The 21672-nt window shown below is 38.5% G+C and overlaps 1 protein-coding gene across 1 annotated transcript in view; it reads left to right on the top strand.

Annotated features, from left to right (window-relative positions):
* The window catches only part of LOC139469469 (uncharacterized), a 33382-nt gene that overhangs the window by 4498 nt on the left and 7212 nt on the right, over positions 1-21672 (top strand). Inside the window, exon 2 of the mRNA XM_071251651.1 lies at positions 380-414. Coding sequence (XP_071107752.1) covers positions 382-414 — 33 coding nt within the window. The 5' untranslated portion in view covers positions 380-381. The remainder of the gene's footprint in view (positions 1-379; positions 415-21672) is intronic.

Here is a 21672-nt window from a genome sequence, read left to right as displayed (position 1 = left end):
ACTGCGAGACAAAACATTTTTAAGCCTCTCACAGGTATTTTGCAAATACTGGAAATCACAATATGGAAGATAGGATCTTATCTGTACATGATAAACTCGTTTTTTGGCAAAACATTTCCAACGCCTATTTTATACATCCAATTTGAAAGAAATTAATTATTTTATCCAGGTTTATATCAATTATATGCTCGAAAATAAGGTGTAAAAATTATAGCCATCGAATTTGTTTTGTGAATGATGTAATACATTGCTCTTGTAGCACCTGTGGTGGTTGATGGAGGAACAAAACGCTCTGAAAGTTCGGATAACCTATTGGGTAAACATCCACTTGCACGACTACCACAACCTCTTGTACCTTTATTTTTGTTTGTTCTTTCAGTCATGGCGGGGGGCTGTTCAACTTCGAGACTGTGGGTAAGTTACACATGTACAATTGACCCGTGAAGATAAAATGATCACCTTTTGACGTTGGTCGCACACTCAGAAACACTCGGAAACAGTAGCATATATAGTTGACTCTCGAGTCATTTTTGTCAGTTTAACTGTATTTATCGTGTATCGTCACACGACGCTCTTGTGCTCATCTCCTTACACTAGTACTGTTGGCACTTTGGTGGGACATGGGTTTCTGCTGGGAGAAGTCAAGTACGTTGTTGTTGTGTTGTTGCATTAAGTGTTTAAGAGGTCGCCTTCTGCCTAGGCAATTTCGGCTGACCTGTCCCTCTTTGGGACTCCTGTGTGTGAGTAGGGTACACATATCTATTGTGGGTTTGGTAATTTCTGTTTTTGTATTGATATGATTTCATTTTTATCCTTGGCTGCTCTGTTTATATACGTTCGAGTAGCTGTCCATCTCTCAGAAATAGGGTTAGTTTGGCCTTCGCTATTGCATCTCTTGGCCTTAGGAGATCTATGACAGATAGCGGATCTAACTGCAATTCTTGTTTTAACCTAGCCCGGGCTGGGGCATGGTCTTGACATTCTAGTAACACGTGATCAATGGGTTCAGCCTGATTGCAAGATGAACAAACCTTGTCATAGTGCTTTTTGTGACCGAGTCTGAGGCGTGAGATAGCAATTTCAATTTTCCTTTCATTTGAGTATGAGTTTGGCTTTTGTTGGACCTTGGGTTGAATTTTGTATAGCCATCTGCCGATCTTACTTGCGTCCCATTGAGCTTGCCACCTTTCTTCTATGGAGGCTTTGATTTTGCTTTTTATCTCTAGTTTACTAAAGGGAATAGGCTGTATATCCGCTTTGTCTAGAGCTAGCTTCGCCAGTGAGTCTGCTTTTTCATTTCCATGAATATCTATGTGAGAGGGGATCCAACACAGCTCCACCTGTTGCCCTTGGTCCGATAGTTTTGTATATTCGTATAGAATATTGTTGACTGTGTTTTGCCTGGAGTTTGAGTTTCTGCCACTGAAGGCCTGAAGTGCACTTAGCGAGTCTGATTCAAGTACGTCAAATACATCTATCTATATAGTCACAGTGTAGTCAATACATTAGATACCAGAAGCGGGGTTATTGCTGTTTAGCATCACAGTCGGGTCAGCTGCCTGTCATTAAAGTTGGAGAATGGCTGGCTGGCCACTGACGCAAGTCAGGCATTGCCTAAAAGTCGGGCCGGGCCGGGCCGGGCCAAGACGGGCCAAAGTGTTACTGGCTAATTACCTCATTATCGGCGATCATACCTACATATAATTGATGCAACATACACACATGACATTAATGAACAATCACCAAACAAAAAAGTGCACCATAAATAAGTAATTCGGAGAAAATCGCTTGAAAACCAGAAAGTGGAGCAGTGTGTAAGCGTCGCTGATCTTGGTAACATGTAAAAGAGCAATCGTTAAATGAAGTAAGATTTGAAACGTATCAAATACTTCTAGCTATCGTGATACAAATTTCCATCTGTGAGCATAGTGTTTATATTTATAGGAACGTTCTATATATAAGTAAATACCACTTTATAATGTTACTGATCGTCGTATTTAAAGCAGACACGTTGGTTAAAGTAGACCTCTTCTCCCTATACTCTCAACAGTCACACAGGTGTTCGGTCCGACTGGGCCCGGGCTGTCAAAATCAACTTTAAACTCACATATATATCATCAAATGGATTCACATCTATAAACTAGTATAATATCTACCTAAATACCACTTTATAGTGTCTCAGATCACTGTACTTAAAGAAAACAAGGTGCTCAAAGTGAAGCATTTTTACTGTATTTTCTTTAGAAAATCTATGTCAGAAGTTTTCGCGTATTTTTGTGCTTAAGTCACTTGGACATTGTTTAGCTTCATGAACTGTTCATAAGAAACATGTCAGACAGCTTTGACATCATTGATGACTTAGTCTTATGAGGTGTGTAAACCTTAGGGGAAATGAGCTCAAGTAAATACAGAAACAGAGGGTCTAAAATTACCACAGTGTTAGGCCCGAAAGTCTATTTAGGATTTAAATTGTGATCAAGGAAGTAGAGGGTAGAGAGAGAACAAACTATCAAGATAACAAATCTTAACAAAACCTACCTGCCAAACACGTGCTAGTTCGTTCGTATCCGTAATCTGTCACAAACTGTGATGAACGCATAGTGTGTTCGATGAAGGAAATACAGCCCTTCAGATCTTTGTTTACTGAATACACCTTGACCTATGTTCAGTGATATAATTTATAAGATATTGAACCTACATGGCCGCCCATAGTTTCTTGGAAATGTCCTGGCTACACTTCAAGGTTTCGTGCAAAACAAATATATATGAATGTATATGATGTCTCATCTTGATGTACTTTAATAATGCAATTCGACAAAGTAGATGTACAGATGCCTCGACAGCATTTTTGGCATTCAACTACAAGTACAGGTAACCATGGCTATTCATGCTCATGGGTGTCAGGTTGCCCCAACCTCGCCGTCGTGTCTGTACCAAAAACAAGTGCATAGTCTAAACTAGGCTACATATGCATTTCTTCAGCCGTTTCAATAATGCAGTGCGCTGTCACAGCATGCTGCGTAGGTCTGTACAGCACAATGTATTTTATTAGTAATTGGTCGATCCTTCATAAATCATATTTTTGCCATTCATTTCACATATGCCTCAGTAGAACTGAGCTAGGGGAAGGACTTCTGGTCAGATAACAAGGTATTCACATATCCAGAAACTCGTTTATCCGGTTAACATTTTAGAAAAAGCAATTGTTTGGATAAGCGAGGTTCGACTGTATAGCGCGTGATACATGACAAAACAGATGTGTTAGGACCTGATTCGCACTTGCTGAAGGGATACCAATGGACCCTGATCATAATACATTGGTTGCTTATTATTATTATTATTATTATTATTATTATTATTATTATTATTATTAAACATATTGTATTGTCCAAAAAGACAAAGGGATTGGGCACAAGTGGAGCACTTATTACCACCTTCTCCCTATATACAGTTATACATAATATTGCATAATGAAAATTAACAATTTACAGTTGAAGCATCACATTGTGGAAACATAGTGCGCAATATAAATTTATATACAGTGCTCATATGAAGGATATGTACAATGTGCAGGAAAGTGAAGACAGTGTGCATCTCATACATATGCTAATATTATACATTTTAGTGTTGTATATAGATTTAACAATATTAATGATTAACAGCTTGGAAACAATAATATGCTAGCTACTGAATCTGTTAGTCGTTTCTATTAATTTGTGTACAGACAAGAATATTTTTGTATTCAGGAAAACATCTAAGTTTGGATCACAAAAAAGAATACTATTTAGAGTTTTTTGTCCTCCAAGATTATCGATAGCTGTCAGTAATGTCTCCCTAATAACATCATATAAGGTACATTGGAAGAAGAAATGGAATGAATTTTCACAAGGAGCTCCGCATTTACAGGAAATAGTATCAGATAATTAACACGAAACAGGTTGGAATTTAGTGTGCTACAATTGTGTCTCAATCTAGTGTGCAATATGTTTGTAGATCTCTCACCGCAATTATAGTGGAAGAAGAAGAAGAAGAAGAAGAAAATTATTTTATTTACGAGTCACACACTGTACAACAATGACAATAAAAATACACAAATAGTGTGTACAGTGTGTGAAGTGCATAGGTGGGGATGTAGGCTGCTCAGATGCGACAGCTTTAAATAAGATATTGACGGACTATCCCTGATTCCTGACGATAGATTATTCGATTGGCCTAATGTATCTATAATATAAGACCTTTTAAACGTAGATGTCCGTGCAAATGGAACTACAAAATCATGGCGGTTTCTGAGATTATAACTGACCTTCTGTGACACAGCTGGTGGTATAAGATCAGTTACATATGAAGAACATGGCTTATTTTTTATTTTTATACATAGTTTGTTGACGTTTCTTCTATTCGCTTAGATATATGTATCCACGTCACACACACCTAGAACAAGTACACTTATTTGAATATACTAATATTACATGAATGTTACTGAGCAGTCAGTTAGAGTTTATTTATATCTTTGCGCTTAATCAGCAACATTAAGCCTTTCACGTATATTACAACTTTGTAAGTTAACTTTCCTTTCCAGAAATACCATAGCATGGTGACAGAGATTAACTTCTACCCCAAGAGATATGTCATTGACTAAAATCTGCTTTGTTAATTTGATTTCAAGTAATAGCCTTCACCTGGAAGGAATTTATATTTGTATTATTTCATTTTTTTTCTTTTCATATATATCCCTCTGAATTTTGGGTTTTGAAATAGCATGTCGCAGAAATAACTCTTGTTGGACCCTTAGACTTGCAAGAATACTCTAATCATTGGCCGAAACATGCCCCATGTGTGCTTCTTGCTTTGTCAGACCAAACCCATACTGTTGAATTTCTCAAAAGCTTTAAAAGGGTTAAAGCTATTTTTGGAAGTATAAATGGGTTGATTGGTGACTACTACAGAAGTAGCAAATGGAGTTATGTCCGATGAAATTCTCTGTTTTAACTTGTGCTAATCGTTTCCGTGTTTTTCGGGTTTAACAACTAACTTGCCTTTGCGTGTGTTTGTTCCACCGGTGGTGCAGGATACGCTCACCTCTATGCAAACACCTGTTATCCTCACTGTTTGATAGTAGTTTATACACGTAAGTATGTATAAGTTGTATGTCATCTTAATATATCACTTGTGTTATCCCTGTTTTTGGGGTGTACTACAAACATAAATTAAAGTTTCTTTTGAGCTATCATGAATATCATAAAATACTTAGCAAGTCTATGCTTATCATTCCCTCTACTCCTACCAAAGGCTCTAATTGTGGCTAATTGTTACATATTCTTCACGAATAACATCTAGTTTCTGAAATGAACATATTTTACAAAAATAAAAACAATTGTTTGATTATATTGATAAAATATATAACTGCAGTAATCTAGTCTTGCCAAATGTGATTTACATGCATCGGCTGTATTGGATATATTTTTTTCAGGAACTGTATGACAGGCCTAAAATGCGTCACGAAAGTAATGCGATTAACTTTGCTTTTGACCTGTAAATGCTAACCAGCAAACGAAAACACGGCGTTGTTTACAATGAACGCATGTCTAAACAAACATCCTTTTTTATATACTTAAGTAGAAGTATCACGATGGACAGTGCATACAACTGTTTGGCAAACAATATCAAGCAATATTTTAGATTCAGAATCAACATACCATGACATAACAGAAACATATATATTAAATTGTATATATTCATATTTGCCGCTATTCACGATAAATTTATTGTACCGTCACTGTTTAAAACTACTCTGAACTACTTGTATGTATAGATCATCTTATTTGTAAACAGTAGGCGGACGTATTATATATCTAACAGTTACAAAAGTCTGCTGAAATCTTCTATTTCTTTATTATGTAAAATTCTGTCAACATGAATAAATGCCAATTATTTCATAACACTCCAAATATAGTTGTCATAATGAACATAGTTTTAAAGTATATTTGTCACATGCAATAATACTGTCCGGTATTATTAGTAAAAATTGTATATTTTTGGATATCCCATATATACAAAATTGTATATTCTTGGATATACCATATATACAAATTGTATATTTTGAATATATTGGAATTTTCCCTTGTGATACTTTCACTGGCCACTGACAAAGATTAGCAGTATTAGAATAAGAAACTAAATTAAATCCAGTATGACGTGATGATGTGTAAGCATACAGAAAACTAAGAGAGCCCAACTTACTTCAGTTTCTGTACCGTACTTGCGCTTACCTCCTTTTGCATCCTGCGTATCATTCAACCTGTCGGATCGAGTTGTCCCGGGTGGTTAATAATCTTAAACATCACGACTGTAAAACAAAGTTACTTACTTACTTACTTACTTTGGAGATTTAATGTGCGCTTTCCGACTGATGCGTATTTCGCACACAAGCCCGGCCGGGCCATTTAATGTGTTTCAGAAAGGTGCGAAAGTGGTGTGCAACCCAAGAGGGGGCTTTAGGGGCTGCTTATATAGAGAGAGATTATGGATTTTACGACCGCTTCAGCCGTAGGCTATATATATATATATATATATATAAAGTTGCTAGATATGTTGTTGTTGTTGTTGCATTAGGTGTATAAGAGGTCGCCTTCTGCCTAGGCAATTTCGGCTGACCTGTCCCAATTTGGGACTCCTGTGTGTGAGAAGGGTTCACATATCTATTGTGATTTCGGTGTTCACATAATTTCTGTTTTTGCATTGATATGATTTCTATTTTCTTATATTGATATGATTTCATTCTTATCCTTGGCTGCTCTGTTTATATACGTTCGAGCAGCTGTCCATCTCTCAGAAATAGAGTTAGTTTGGCCTTCGCTATTGCATCTCTTGGCTTTAGGAGATCTATGACAGATAGCGGATCTAACTGCAATTCTAGATATATAGAGAACTTTAATTTATGGCGTCTTTTAACCATCACGACAATAATACTGAGTGGTCCAAGTCAGGTTCAGGAGAAGTGTGTTTTCACAGAACGAGCTGCTCGGAGATGCAGCACGTATTCTCGCGGTATGGCAGATTACAACTGTCTCAGATAATCCTGTTTTCCTAAACACACTCGTAGATAATAGAAGCATTAAGCAGGGTTGAGGGAGAGGTTTATCCTGAAATGCAAAGTGTCTCTCCTTAGGAACCTAAATTTCAGTACAAAAACGCCAACTGAGACCAATTCCAAGAAATATGCAACGAAGCTAATCTAAACGATTTAGAAACAACAGACCCCGAAACATTCTGTCAAAACCTAACTAACTTCATAATCAACGCAGCCAAATCCGCAATCCCCTTCAAATCATCCAACCCAGGAAAACCCACTGTCCCTTGGTGGAATGAGGAAATAGAGCTAACTAGACTAAAACGCAAATCAGCTTTCAACAGAGCTAAACGAGACCCCTCTCATCTCAAAACAGCTCATGAACTTAACCACCAAGTGCAAAACCTAGTTAAAACTGCTAAAACCAAAAACTGGAAATTTTTTCCAGTTTTTTTTTTTTTTTTTTTTTTTACTTACCTACTAAGTAAGTAAGTAAAAACTGGAAAAAATTCTGTGAGGAGCTAAACCACCACACCGACGCTAGGAAGGTGTGGCGCAAAATTCACGCCATCCGAGGCATCAAACGGCACAAAAAAAGCCCCAATATAAACAACTCAACTAACCCCACCCAAAAGGCCAACAACCTAGCCAAACACTTCTCTAAAGTTAGCAGCAACAGTAACTTCAGTAAGAAATTCCAAGATAAACTAAATAAAGAAACCAAATTCTCCAAAGAAAACAGACAAGACAACCTAGAAATAAATCAACCTTACACCATAGAAAAACTAAATCACGTACTAAACAACAGAAAAAAAGGAACAGCCCCTGGCCTAGACCTCACCTCTTACCAAATAATCAAACACTTACCTACCAAACTACTCCAAACTTTACTTAAACTATACAACCTAGTCTACCTAAACGGACAGGTCCCATCCTCATGGAAGGAAGCTCTAGTAATCCCAATACCTAAACCAAATAAACCAGCAGATCAGGCAAACTCCTATAGGCCCATCTCCCTAACCTCAATTCTCTGCAAAATAATGGAACTTATGACTAAAAATAGGCTACAGCACTACCTAGACCAAAACAACATCATAAATCCCGACCAAAGCGGCTTCACTCCTGGCCGATCAACTCTCGATAACCTTGCCCGACTAAAACAGGATATAAAAACAGGACAGCTAAACAAGCAATACACCATAGGCATATTCCTCGACTTCTCTAAAGCTTTCGATATGGTATGGCACCACGGACTAATACAAAAACTAAAAAAAATAGGACTAAAAGGTCAAATAATAAACTTCATCCAAGATTTCCTAAACAATCGCAAAATTACCGTGGGTATAGACCATACACTATCGGACCAGTGTCCCCTAGAAAATGGCACTCCCCAGGGCAGCATCCTCAGCCCAACCCTCTTCAATATAATGATAAATGATCTATTCGAGGGCTTATCCCCTAAACTAAACACTTCCAAATTCGCGGATGACGGAGCCCTATGGATCCGCACTAAAAGCATTAAAATGGCAGAAAACTTAATCCAAAAATCTCTAAATAAAATACAACAATGGGCTGACAAATGGGGCTTCTCCCTTAACTCAGATAAAACAACAGGAGTAGTATTCAAACATAAAAACATGAAACCTGCCTACCCAATCCTCCAGCTAAACAACCAAACAATCAAATTCCAAAAACAAACCAAATTCTTAGGACTTATTTTCGATCAACACCTCACCTGGGAGGCTCACGTCCAAAACCTAAAAACTAGATGCAGCAAAGACCTTAACACATTAAGATGTCTCACCGGCTCTAACTGGGGAGCCTCCAAAGATACCCTCCTCTCACTACATACAACACTAATTAGATCAAAACTAGACTACGGCTGTGCCATATACAATACCCTAAACAACTCTCTTTCTGAAAAACTTGACTCAATACAATATCAGGCTCTCAAACTAATTACACGCACCCAACATGGCACCTCCTACACCTCACTTCAGGCCCTTACAGGAGAAATGCCACTAAATCTACGCAGGGAACATTAATTTCTGGGCCGCGTCCCAAACAAACCCTCTCATCCAAAACTTAATTAACCAAAACATCAGCCCAAAAAAACAAGCTCTAGCTCGTAAACACCCCTTACTTACCCCAATATCCCAAAGAATAACAAACTACCTAAATGAACACCAAACTCAAAATCTTAAACAAAACTGCAAAAAATCAAATATCTTCACCCCTAAACTCAAAATACCCCAAATAGACACAACACTAGCTAACCAAATAAATAAACAAACCGACCCAAACATAGCTAAAACCACCACACTTGCATACATACACGAAAATTGGCCAAATTGGTGTCACATATACACTGACGGATCTTCAGACCCGATCTCCAACCACACAGGCTTCGGAGTCCATACCACACAACCAGTTATATCCACACAATCTTACCGACTCCCAAACAACCAATCTATATTCACGGCCGAACCAACAATCTAAAAACAACAAAAAAATCCTAATTCTCACCGACTCCCCTAGTGGACTTCAAGCCCTCCAAAACAAAAATACCAAAAAACGACCTAAATTAATAAACCAAATACTTAAAAGCTCCAACGACCTAACAAAAGCAGGCAAACAAATAACCTTCTTGTGGATCCCCGCCCACGTAGGAATTTACGGCAACGAAAGCGCCGATAAAGCAGCTAAATTATCTCTCAAAATACCAGAAATAAGCCTAAACCTACCCATCTCAAAATCAGAAATTAAAAGTGTAAACAAACAAAAAATAACCAAAAAATGGCATAATCAATATCAAAACTCAAATAGCCAAATCAAAAAAGTGCTCAGAAAACCACTAGCCAAACCTAAAATCCTACACCCCTCTAAAAAAATTGACAGATTAATTACAAAACTCCAAACAGGACACACTAACCTAAATAACCACCTAAAACAACTTAAAAGACACACCACAGGCAACTGCCCCCACTGCAAACAACCCGAAACCACAGAACACGCACTCATCCACTGCACCCACTATCAAACACACAGAACCACACTACAAACCACCCTAAATCTAAATAAGGTTCCTACTCTAGATGAAATACTAAACCCTCAAAATAAACTAGAAAACTTCAAGGCCCTAGGCGTATTCCTAATCAAAACAGACCTAATTAAGCGCATCTAAAAATTAATTAATCTACCAATCCAAAATCCAATAAACATACTAACACCCACCTCACCCGGCTCCCTTAGTTCCCTCCTCCACCCACCTCGGCATTTATTCCAAATTTAAAAAATTCAAAAAATCAATATAAGCAACCCCTAAAAGCCCCCTCTTGGGTTGCACACACCACTTTCACCCTTCTCGGAATACACTAAATGGTCCGGCCAGGCCCGTGTGCGAAATACGCTGCAGTCGGAAAGCGCACGTTAAATCTTCTATATCAGTCAGTCAGTCAGTCAGTCTCACCTTACCTTCTCCCAGTGTTGCCCTGTGAGTATGATCCTTGAAAAACCCCACGACGGATTAGGTAAAAGCAAGGGATTTTCCGACCAGACATATACCATGAAAAAAGGGCTTCACTTTAAAGAGTATACTTCACTCCAACACATTTGGTGAAATTTTCTGGAGAAGATACAGTGAAAGTGCTCGACTTTAACAGACCAGTTTTCTTTGAGTTATCGTGCGACATTATTAAGTGAGAATGTAGAGGAAAAAGGGCTTCATTTTGAACTCATGGTTTTCTTTAAATGCGATAAACTGTGACATTATAAAGTGGTACATAGGTAGATATAACACTAATCTATAGATGTAAACACATTTGAAGATATATCTGTGTGTTTAAAGTTGATTTTGAGAGCCCGGGCCAAGTCGGAAACAACACTTCTGACATAGATTTTCTTAAGAAAATACAGTAAAAATGCTTCACTTTGAGCCCCTTGTTTTCTTTAAGTACAGCGATCTGAGACACTATAAAGTGGTACATAGGTAGATATAACACTAATCCAAAGATGTAAACACATTTGAAGATACATCTGGTGTGTTTAAAGTTGATTTTGAGAGCCAGGGCCAAGTCGGACCCAACACAAGCCAAACACTTCTGATAGAGACTATGTTGAGAATGTAGAGGGAAAAGGGCTTCACTTTGAGCCCCTTGTTTTCTTTAAATGCGATAAACTGTGACATTATAAAGTGTTATATGGGTAGATATAACACTAATCCAAAGGTGTAAACACATTTGAAGATACATCTGTGTGTTTAAAGTTGATTTTGACCGCCCGGGCCAAGTCGGACCCAACACAAGCCAAACACTTCTGATAGAGACTATGTTGAGAATGTAGAGGGAAAAGGGCTTCACTTTGAGCACCTTGTTTTCTTTAATTACAGCGATCTGAGACACCATAAAGTGTTATATAGGTGGATATAACACTAATCTAGAGATGTGAATCCATTTGATGATACATCTGTGAGGTTTAAGATGATTTTGACAGCCCGGGCCAAGTCGGACCGAACACTTCTGACATAGATTTTCTTAAGAAAATACAGTAGAAATGCTTTACTTTGAGCCCCTTGTTTTCTTTAAATCCGATGTACCGTGACATTATAAAGTGGTATATAGGTAGATATAACACTAATCTATAGATATAAACACATTTGAAGATACGTCTGTGTGTTTAAAGTTGATTTTGAGAGCCCGGGCCAAGTCGGACCCAACACAAGCAAAACACTTCTGATAGAGACTATGTTGAGAATGTAAAGGGAAAAGGGCTTCACTTTGAGCACCTTGTTTTCTTTAAATACGATGTACCGTGACATTATAAAGTGGTATATAGGTAGATATAAAACTAATCTATAGATGCGAATCCATTTGATGATACATCTGTGAGGTTTAAGTTGATTTTGAGAGCCCGGACCAAGTCGGACCGAACACTTCTGACATAGATTTTCTTAAGAAAATACAGTAAAAATGCTTCACTTTTGAGCACCTTGTTTTCTTTAAGTACAGCGATCTGAGACACTATAAAGTGGTATATAGGTGGATATAATACTAATCTATAGATGTGAATCCATTCGATGATACATCTGTGAGGTTTAAGATGATTTTGACAGCCCGGGCCAAGTCGGACCGAACACTTCTGACATAGATTTTCTTAAGAAAATACAGTAGAAATGCTTTACTTTGAGCCCCTTGTTTTCTTTAAATCCGATGTACCGTGACATTATAAAGTGGTATATAGGTAGATATAACACTAATCTATAGATGTAAACACATTTGAAGATACGTCTGTGTGTTTAAAGTTGATTTTGAGAGCCAGGGCCAAGTCGGACCCAACACAAGCAAAACACTTCTGATAGAGACTATGTTGAGAATGTAAAGGGAAAAGGGCTTCACTTTGAGCCCCTTGTTTTCTTTAAATGCGATAAACTGTGACATTATAAAGTGTTATATAGGTAGATATAACACTAATCCAAAGGTGTAAACACATTTGAAGATACATCTGTGTGTTTAAAGTTGATTTTGACCGCCCGGGCCAAGTCGGACCCAACACAAGCAAAACACTTCTGATAGAGACTATGTTGAGAATGTAGAGGGAAAAGGGCTTCACTTTGAGCACCTTGTTTTCTTTAATTACATCGATCTGAGACACCATAAAGTGTTATATAGGTGGATATAATACTAATCTAGAGATGTGAATCCATTTGATGATACATATGTGAGGTTTAAGATGATTTTGACAGCCCGGGCCAAGTCGGACCGAACACTTCTGACATAGATTTTCTTAAGAAAATACAGTAGAAATGCTTTACTTTGAGCCCCTTGTTTTCTTTAAATACGATGTACCGTGACATTATAAAGTGGTATATAGGTAGATATAAAACTAATCTATAGAGGTGAATTCATTTGATGATACATCTGTGAGGTTTAAGATGATTTTGACAGCCCGGGCCAAGTCGGACCGAACACTTCTGACATAGATTTTCTTAAGAAAATACAGTAAAAATGCTTCACTTTTGAGTCCCTTGTTTTCTTTAAATACGATGTACCGTGACATTATAAAGTGGTATATAGGTAGATATAACACTAATCTATAGATGTAAACACATTTGAAGATACGTCTGTGTGTTTGAAGTTGATTTTGACCACCCGGGCCAAGCCGGACCCAACACAAGCCAAACACTTCTGATAGAGAGAATGTAGAGGGAAAAGGGCTTCACTTTTGAGCGCCGTGTTTGCAACTGCAATATACTTACTTACTTACTTTGGAGATTTAACGAGCGCTTTCCGACTGATGCGTATTTCGCACACAAGCCCGGCCAGGCCATTTAATGTGTTTCCGAAAGGGGCGAAAGTGGTCTGTGCAACCCAAGAGGGGGGTTTAGGGGTTGCTTATATAGAATTTGGGAATTTTGAGATCTGGAATAGATGCCGATGGAGTTGGGGAGGAGAACTAAGGGAGCTGGGTATGGTGGATGTTTGTTTGTTTATTTGATTTTGATTTGGTAGGTTATTGTGTTTTTAGATGCGTTTTATTAGTTCCGTTTTTATTAAGAATACGCCTAAGGCCTTGAAGTTTTCTAGTTTATTTTGTGGGTTTAGTATTGCTTCTAGAGTGAGAGCCTTGTTTAGATTGAGGGTGGTTTGTAATGCGGTTCGATGTGTTAGGTAGAGTGTGCAGTGGATGAGTTCGTGTTCTGGGGTTTCTGGTTGTTTGCAATGTGGGCAGTTACCTGTAGTGTGTTTTTTTAGATTTATTTTTGACGGATGGAGAATTTTTGGTTTGGTTAGTGGTTTGCTGAGCACTTTTTTGATTTGGCTATTTGAGTTTAGATATAGGTTATGCCATTTTTGGGTGATTTTTTGCTTGTTTACACTTTTAATTTCTGATTTTGAGATGGGTAAGTTTAAGCTTATTTCTGGGATTTTGAGGGATAGTTTAGCTGCTTTATCGGCGTTTTCATTACCGTATATTCATACGTGGGCGGGTATCCACAAGAAGATTATTTGTTTGCCTGCCTTAGTTAGGTCGTTGGGGCTTTTAAGTATTTGATTTATTACTTTAGGTCGGTTTTTGGTATTTTTGTTTTGGAGGGCTTGCAGTCCACTTAGGGAGTCGGTAAGTATTAGGATTGTTTTTGTGGTTTTGGGATTCTTGATTATGGAGGGTTGATGCCATGCCCATTAGTTCTGCCGTGAATATTGATTAGTTGTTTGGGAGTCGGAAGGACTGTGTGGTTTCAGTTGGTTGTGTGGTATGGACTCCGAAACCTGTGTGTTTGGAGGTCGGATCTGAGGATCCGTCCGTGTAAATGTGACACCAATTTGGCCAATTTCCGTGTATGTATGCTAGTGTGGTAGTTTTAGCTATGTTTGGGTCGGTTTGTTTATTTATTTGGCTAGCTAGTGTTGTGTCTATTTTGGGTATTTTAAGTTTAGCGGTGAAGATATTTGATTGTTTGCAGTTTTTGTTTAAGATTTTTACTTTGGTGTTCATTTAGGTAGTTTGTTATTCTTTGGGATATTGGGGTAAGTAAGGGGTGTTTACGAGCTAGAGCTTGTTTTTTTGGGCTGATGTTTTGGTTTATTAAGTTTTGGATGAGAGGGTTTGATTGGGACGCGGCCCAGAAATTTAAGCTTAGCTGTTCCCTGCGTAGACTTAGTGGCATTTCTCCTGTTAAGGCCTGAAGTGAGGTGTAGGAGGTGCCATGTTGGGTGCGTGTAATTAGTTTGAGAGCCTGATATTGTATTGAGTCAAGTTTTTTAGATAGAGAGTTGTTTAGGGTGTTGTATATGGCGCAGCCGTAGTCTAGTTTTGATCTAATTAGTGATATGTAGAGAGAGAGGAGGGTATCTTTGGAGGCTCCCCAGTTAGAACCAGTTAGGCATCTTAGGGTGTTTAGGTCTTTACTGCATTTAGTTGTTAGGTTTTGGATGTGAGCATTTCAGGTGAGATGTTCATCGAAAATAAGTCCTAAGAATTTGGTTTGTTTTTGAAATTTGATTGTTTGATTGTTTAGATGGAGGATTGGGGAGGCGGGTTTCATGTTTTTATGTTTGAATACTATTCCTGTTGTTTTTTCTGAGTTAAGGGAGAAGCCCCATTTGTCAGCCCATTGTTGTATTTTATTAAGAGATTTTTGGAGTAAATTTTGGACCATTTTCATGCTTTTAGTGCGGATCCAGATGGCTCCATCATCCGCGAATTTTGATGTGTTTACTTTAGGGGATAGGCCCTCGAATAGATCGTTTATCATTATATTGAAGAGGGTGGGGCTGAGGATACTGCCCTGTGGAGTGCCATTTTCTAGGGGACATTGGTCCGATAGAGTTTGGTCTATACCCACGGTTATTTTACGATTGTTTAGGAAGTCCTGGATGTAGTTTATTATCTGACCTTTGAGTCCTATTTTTTTAAGTTTTTGTATTAGCCCATCGTGCCATACCATGTCGAATGCTTTAGAGAAGTCTAAGAAGATGCCTGTGGTATATTGTTTATTTAGTTGTCCTGTCTTAATATCTTGTTCTAGTCGGGCGAGGTTATCTAGGGTTGAGCGGCCAGGAGTGAAACCGCTTTGATCTGGGTTTATGATGTTATTTTGGGTTAAGTAATGTTGTAATCTATTTTTAGCCATTGATTCCATTACTTTACATAAGTTTGAAGTTAGGAATATTGGTCTATATGAGTTAGCTCGATTAGCTGGTTTATTAGGTTTAGGGATTGGTATGACTAGGGCCTGTTTCCAGGGAGTAGGAACCTGTCCGTTTAGGTAGATGAGATTGTATAGTTTGAGTAGTGCCTGGAGTAGTTTTAGGGGGAGTTTTTTAATTATTTGGTAAGAAGTTAGGTCTAATCCTTGGGCTGTGCCCTTTTTCCTGTTTTGGATTACGTAGAGGAGCTCCTCCATTGTGTAGGGTTGATTTATTTCTAGATTGATATTGTTTGGTTCTTTTGTGGGTTTGTTTTCTGTTTTAAGTTTATCTTGGAATTTTTGACTGAGGTTGGTGTTACTGCTAACGGCCGAAAAGTGGTTGGCGAGATTATTTGCTTTTTGGGCGGGGTTGGTTGAGTTGTCAATGTTAGGGTTTTTTTTATGTCGTTTTAAGCCTCTGATGGCGTGGACTTTGCGCCAGACCATTCTGGCATCTGTACGGTTATTTATACCTTCGCAGAATTTTTTCCAGTCTCTACTTTTGGCTATTTGGACTAGTTTTTGAACCTGGTGGTTTAGTTCGTGGGCTATGTTTAAATATTTGTAGTCGCGTTTTGCTTTATTGAAGGCTGATTTACGTTTTCGTCTAGTCTTTTCTATTTCCTCATTCCACCATGGTACCGTCGGTTTGCCTGTCTTAGATGTTTTGAAGGGGATGGCGGTTTTGGCTGCGTTTATTATATAGTCTGTTAGGTTTTTACAATAGGTTTCTGGATCATTATTTTCTATTTCGTTTAAGTTAGCTTCGTTGCAGATATCTTGGAATTGGTCCCAGTTAGCTTTAGTGTAATGGAATTTTGGTTCTTGGTTTTCTGCAATATGAGACACTAAAGTGTTATATAGGTAGATATGATATTATAATTAGTCTATAGATGTAAAGTATGTGTTGTAATTTTAGAAGCGCTTTGACAGTTATTAACACGTGTCGTGTCAGTCCTCTCCCTCTGGCTACTGATAGTGGAGGTGACTAATATAAGAACACCAGATTGCCCTGTAACGTACTATCAGTGTTAGGCATAATTTATTTGATGACCGCGAAGTTAAAAGTAGCGAATTTTGCAAACTCGTCCCACCAAACCACAGAAGATAATGCGATGTCACCCATTGCCTGATCACCTTGGACTTTATCAAAGTATGGTAACAAAATAGGGTGGGTATCATACGTCTATCAAAGGTCCTGGTCCACACTATCATGTTATGTTTATCAAATACAACTTTATCAATAAATAAAATAATAAACAGCCACAAAATATCTCGATAAAAAAATATCTCGATTGTTCTCTTCCGACAATATGATAAGCACGTGCATATGAATCACTATGAAATAGTGATGATACCAGGTGTTCGCGAAATGGTGAGTGTATCCCTAAGCACCGGTGGCACCGTCACAAACACATGCAAAGGCATGTCAATTATTCACCTAAAAAAACATTAAATGTTTTGAAAGTGTTACTGAGACCTTGATTCCATTAACAAGTTCTGTAGGTATTTAATGCTCATCTTGACAGCTATCTTTTTTTATTGCAATATGTGTTAGAGTGAGAGTTTTCTGTCACTAATTTCGAAATAATTGGTTTGAATCTCCTATATCTATACGTGTGTGATTCGAGGAATACCAACCATTATATAGTTGCGAATGTTTAATGAAGATTTGTTTCTTTGTTGTTTAATGCCAAGCTCAGCAATATTCCAGCTATATGACGGCGGTCTGTAAATAATGGAGTTTGGACCAGACAATCCAGTGATTGATATCCTGAGCATCGATCCACGCAATTGGGATCAATGACATGCATCAACCAAGTCAGCGAGCCTGACCACCCGATCCGATTAGTCGCCTCCTACGACAAGCATAGTCGCCTTTTAGGGATCTTCACGGGTCGTTTAATGAAGAATCCATTTGTTTCATCCTACCTGTATTGTTTTGTTCTGTCAACTCTTGTTGATATATTGTAGAGATGCGGCATTGATCTGATCAAACACAGAAGTGTGTGTGTGTAGGGTACTTAGAGTGAGTGAGTTAAAATTTTATGTCACGTCGGCGATATTGCAGCCATATGGTAACTAGACAAGGTGATGCATTTGATTTCTAAAGGCCTGTCGTCAAACGACAGTAAAGTTACCAGCAACGTAACACAGAACTATGTTAAAAACTAGCTTGAAAACAATATTAACATCAGATTGTTAAACGACAACACAATATATAACTCGGAGATTATAGATAGCAAGCAACCGAGAGTAGATCCCCTTACTAGGGACCACCGGAGCGTTCAGAATTTCAGCTTCCTGCATGGTTCGCTAGAAGGATCTCCACCGTGTCTTTAGCTGCTGACTGCTGTTGAGAAGTTTAGCCGATAATTAAGACATACAAATATACTGCGATTAAAAACTTGGTAGCCATAAAAATACTGGGGATGATGTGGTCTTACGTGCCTTCACTGTACTTAGAGAACCAGACATTCACCCAATTATACACTGAGAATTAATTTTCATGAATGAGTAAATTTACTGGTGACCTGGTGCAAAAAGCGTTCGTGATAACGGTATCCAATGATGTTTACTGTCATCAATCATGAAGAAAACACGGGTTAGAATTGGAACAATGATATTTACTCTGGCTTGTTGGCATTTTGAAGACAGGCGTTATATTCACCAAAAACAAGGCCCGTGAAGATCCGGGGTGGAATAGAACTTGAGCAACCAATGCTTGTCGTAAAAGGCGACTATGCTTGTCGTAAGAGACAACTAACGGGATTGGGTGGTCAGGCTCGTATCCAAATTGCGTGGATCGATGCTCATGATGTCAATCACTGGATTGTCAGGTCCAGACTCGATTATTTACGTACCGCCGACATACAGCTGGAATATTGCTGAGTGCGGCGTTAAAAGACAAACAACAAAACCAAAAACAAAGTGGAAACTACCGTTGTCGCACAAAATTTGAACAGCTTCAAACCAGTCTGAATCAACGGAATCCTAAACCAGTGTCATAAGATGCAAGAAAAACAGTTGTCGTGAATACCTTTTGAAAATGTCCCACAGCTGTACCATTGGATTAAGAACTGGACTTCTTGCTGGCAAAGAAAGTGTCTGGATGGCAATCTGACGTAAGCATTCCAGACCAGCACGTGATCTGTGAGGTGTAGCATTGTCATCCCTGAAGACAGGTCTCGTGGCCAAGGCATGGTTGTCAAGATGGGGGTTAACTGCCGTCTCCAGGGTGTCATGCTGATATCGAGGTCCGTTCTGATTACCCTGCAAGTCAGGTTTACAATTGAATGAAACACATCCCCATACCATTACTGATCCCCAACCAAATGGATGGATCTCTGGAATGCTGTATTGCCTGCCTCAAGACACGTCTACGGCCGTCTACCATGTGTAGCAGATGCCGACTTTCATCAGAAAGATGGACTGAGCGCCATGATGACATAATTAAAGTCTCGTTGTGTTCATTGTAATTCCTGCATTCTGATTAGCTGAAGTGGTCACGTGTTATTGCATTCATTTTCCAATGAATATAAAAAGTTAGCCACGCCCACCGAAGCGGACTACTTTTTTTTTTTACTACGTACGTAATGTCGGGGAATCCCAATATTAAAGTCAAGGGAATTCTTTTTCTGCTCACGTGTATCGTCATGCAAAGGACATTTAGCGAAATTCATGCATTCCCATTGTCCCAACTACCCTTTGAGACCAAAGGCCGAGAAGGAATGAAACAGCAAACGTGCAGGCTCCCTCGCCTTTCTTTTGTCCGCCCTCCTGGGTTCCACAAGTTCATGTCTTCGGGTTTCATTTCTAACCCGCACATTTCCAACTGTGTCTTCCCGTTCTCATGGAACTGTTTGAATCTGGAGGTAACTGTTCATGTCATTTGAAAAGGCCGCCTTCTCCCGAACATATATTTGTTCCGGTTCGTTTCAATCTGACTGTTGCAGTCCTTCTCACCTCTTGCCTTGATTGACAGGTCCTATGAAGTTTGTTTTGATCCTAATCTCCCTTGATTGGGTACTGATTTGTGGGCGTGTCAATTTATGTGCATAAATAATAAAATCACCTTATTCATGTCACACCACAGTATGTATTCTTACGCCTGGAATGTTCATCAATCTCGACATTTTTGTCCTCTTGGATTTATATAACCTATTTTGATTAAACTATTGTACATAACGCATGTTTTCTTAGTCTAATTTAATTATAAGGATTGACTGTGTATTTTGTTCGGTTCATTGAGGTATGAATCGAAAAACCGATGTGCAAACTGTATGAATACGCGTAGCACATCGGTTTTTCGATTCATACCTCAATGAACCGAACAAAATACATAGTCAATCCTTAAATATTCCAGTTAGGACGTTGATTAGACCATACCAAACGAACCGCTTTATGGGCCTGATCAGTTAACAAGGGACGTTTGGTAGGTCTTCTGGTTCTTTATCCAGCGTTTTTTCAGACGATTTCTGAAGGTTCTGATTCTAGCTACCTGGTAGCCACTGTGTCTCTTGTCAAATGGACGTCGACTAACGAGTCCTAATAATGCTGTATCTTCTCTTTTGGATGTCTTGTGAGGTTGACCTGAGCGGGGCCTGTTCTTTACTTCATTTCTGCATTAATCTTGAAATTACAGAACGGTGACGTCAAATTTCCCTACAAGACATACTTGCATTTTTCATTCAAGTAATCTGTCAGCTTAACGCTTTAGACAATCCACGACGTGCAATGATAAGGCTTTATGCGGACCGTGTGAGAAATGTGTACCTGCAATGTTCACGACCAATATGTGATTTTAGACATTTCATGGGTATTGTGCTTCATGTGCAGTGTATACAGTGTATGTCTTTTAAATAAAACCCATCATCTAGTCCACGTGTTTAACTTGGGCTAAGCTGAAATTCACCTCGTATAATTTGGTATGCCATATGTACCGTCACAAAATGGAATAACCTGGAAAAGTCAGCCATCTCCTTTTTTCAATAGTTACATGTGCATGTCTATTTGAAATCTAATATTTCAGTACGACATATATTTTTTTCAATCCAAAGTATGAAAATTACAAATGTTTGTTGTTGAATTTATTGAAGCACCATCTATCATGATCTGTTACAAATAAAATTGAAAATATCATATTGTAAATGGACTAAAATATCCCAAAACACAATTTCGTATTATGAGAGTTGAATAGGTGATAAGTTAATTAACTGAATACATTTTTCAACTATTGGTATCTGATCAAAATGGATATTTAACTGAATATAGTTTTGGAAGGCTGAGTCTCGTTACGGCTCAATTAAATGTCAGCAGAGCTCTGGATAAACTTTTATTTATTTTAATATTAATATTTCCCTGAAGGCGCTTGATTTTAATTGGGTAACCGCTATTTTCAGAGGCCGTCTTAATTTTGTTACACATTTGTTTTCTAACATTTGGGTATTTTAACCTGTTACAATCCATGTAAATCATTTAAAACTAACTGAATAGTAGTATACTCGTCTGCGTCTGCTTGCAGTTCCCTCTAAGGGAGGGGCGGTCGGGTAGCCTAGTGGTTAAAGCGTTCGTTCGGCACGCCGAAGATCCAGGTTCCATTCCCGACTTGGTTACTATGTGTGAAGCCCATTTCTGGTGTCCCCCGCCGTGATATTGCTGGAATATTGCTAAAAGCGGCGTAAAACCATATTCACTCACTCAATCCCTCTAGGGGAAGCCATTTTTGTTTGCAAAACCTAGCATAGTAAGAAAGGGGCTCTTATTTTTTTTCAGTCACCAATCAGTGACTGTTCAAGATACATGGAATAGGCAAGATGTGCTTTTCAGTTAGAATCTATTAGTATTCGAGCACATGCTTTTCCGAATGTAACTGTCGGAAAGTGAATTTAGCGATCGGATGATGCACAATCAT

This window comes from Haliotis cracherodii, unplaced genomic scaffold (genome assembly GCF_022045235.1).
Source record: "Haliotis cracherodii isolate W230 unplaced genomic scaffold, xgHalCrac1.p SCAF_2, whole genome shotgun sequence".
Lineage (NCBI taxonomy): Eukaryota > Metazoa > Mollusca > Gastropoda > Lepetellida > Haliotidae > Haliotis > Haliotis cracherodii.
The sequence above is the reverse complement of the archived record's forward strand: the minus strand, read 5'-3'. Positions and strand labels throughout refer to the sequence as shown.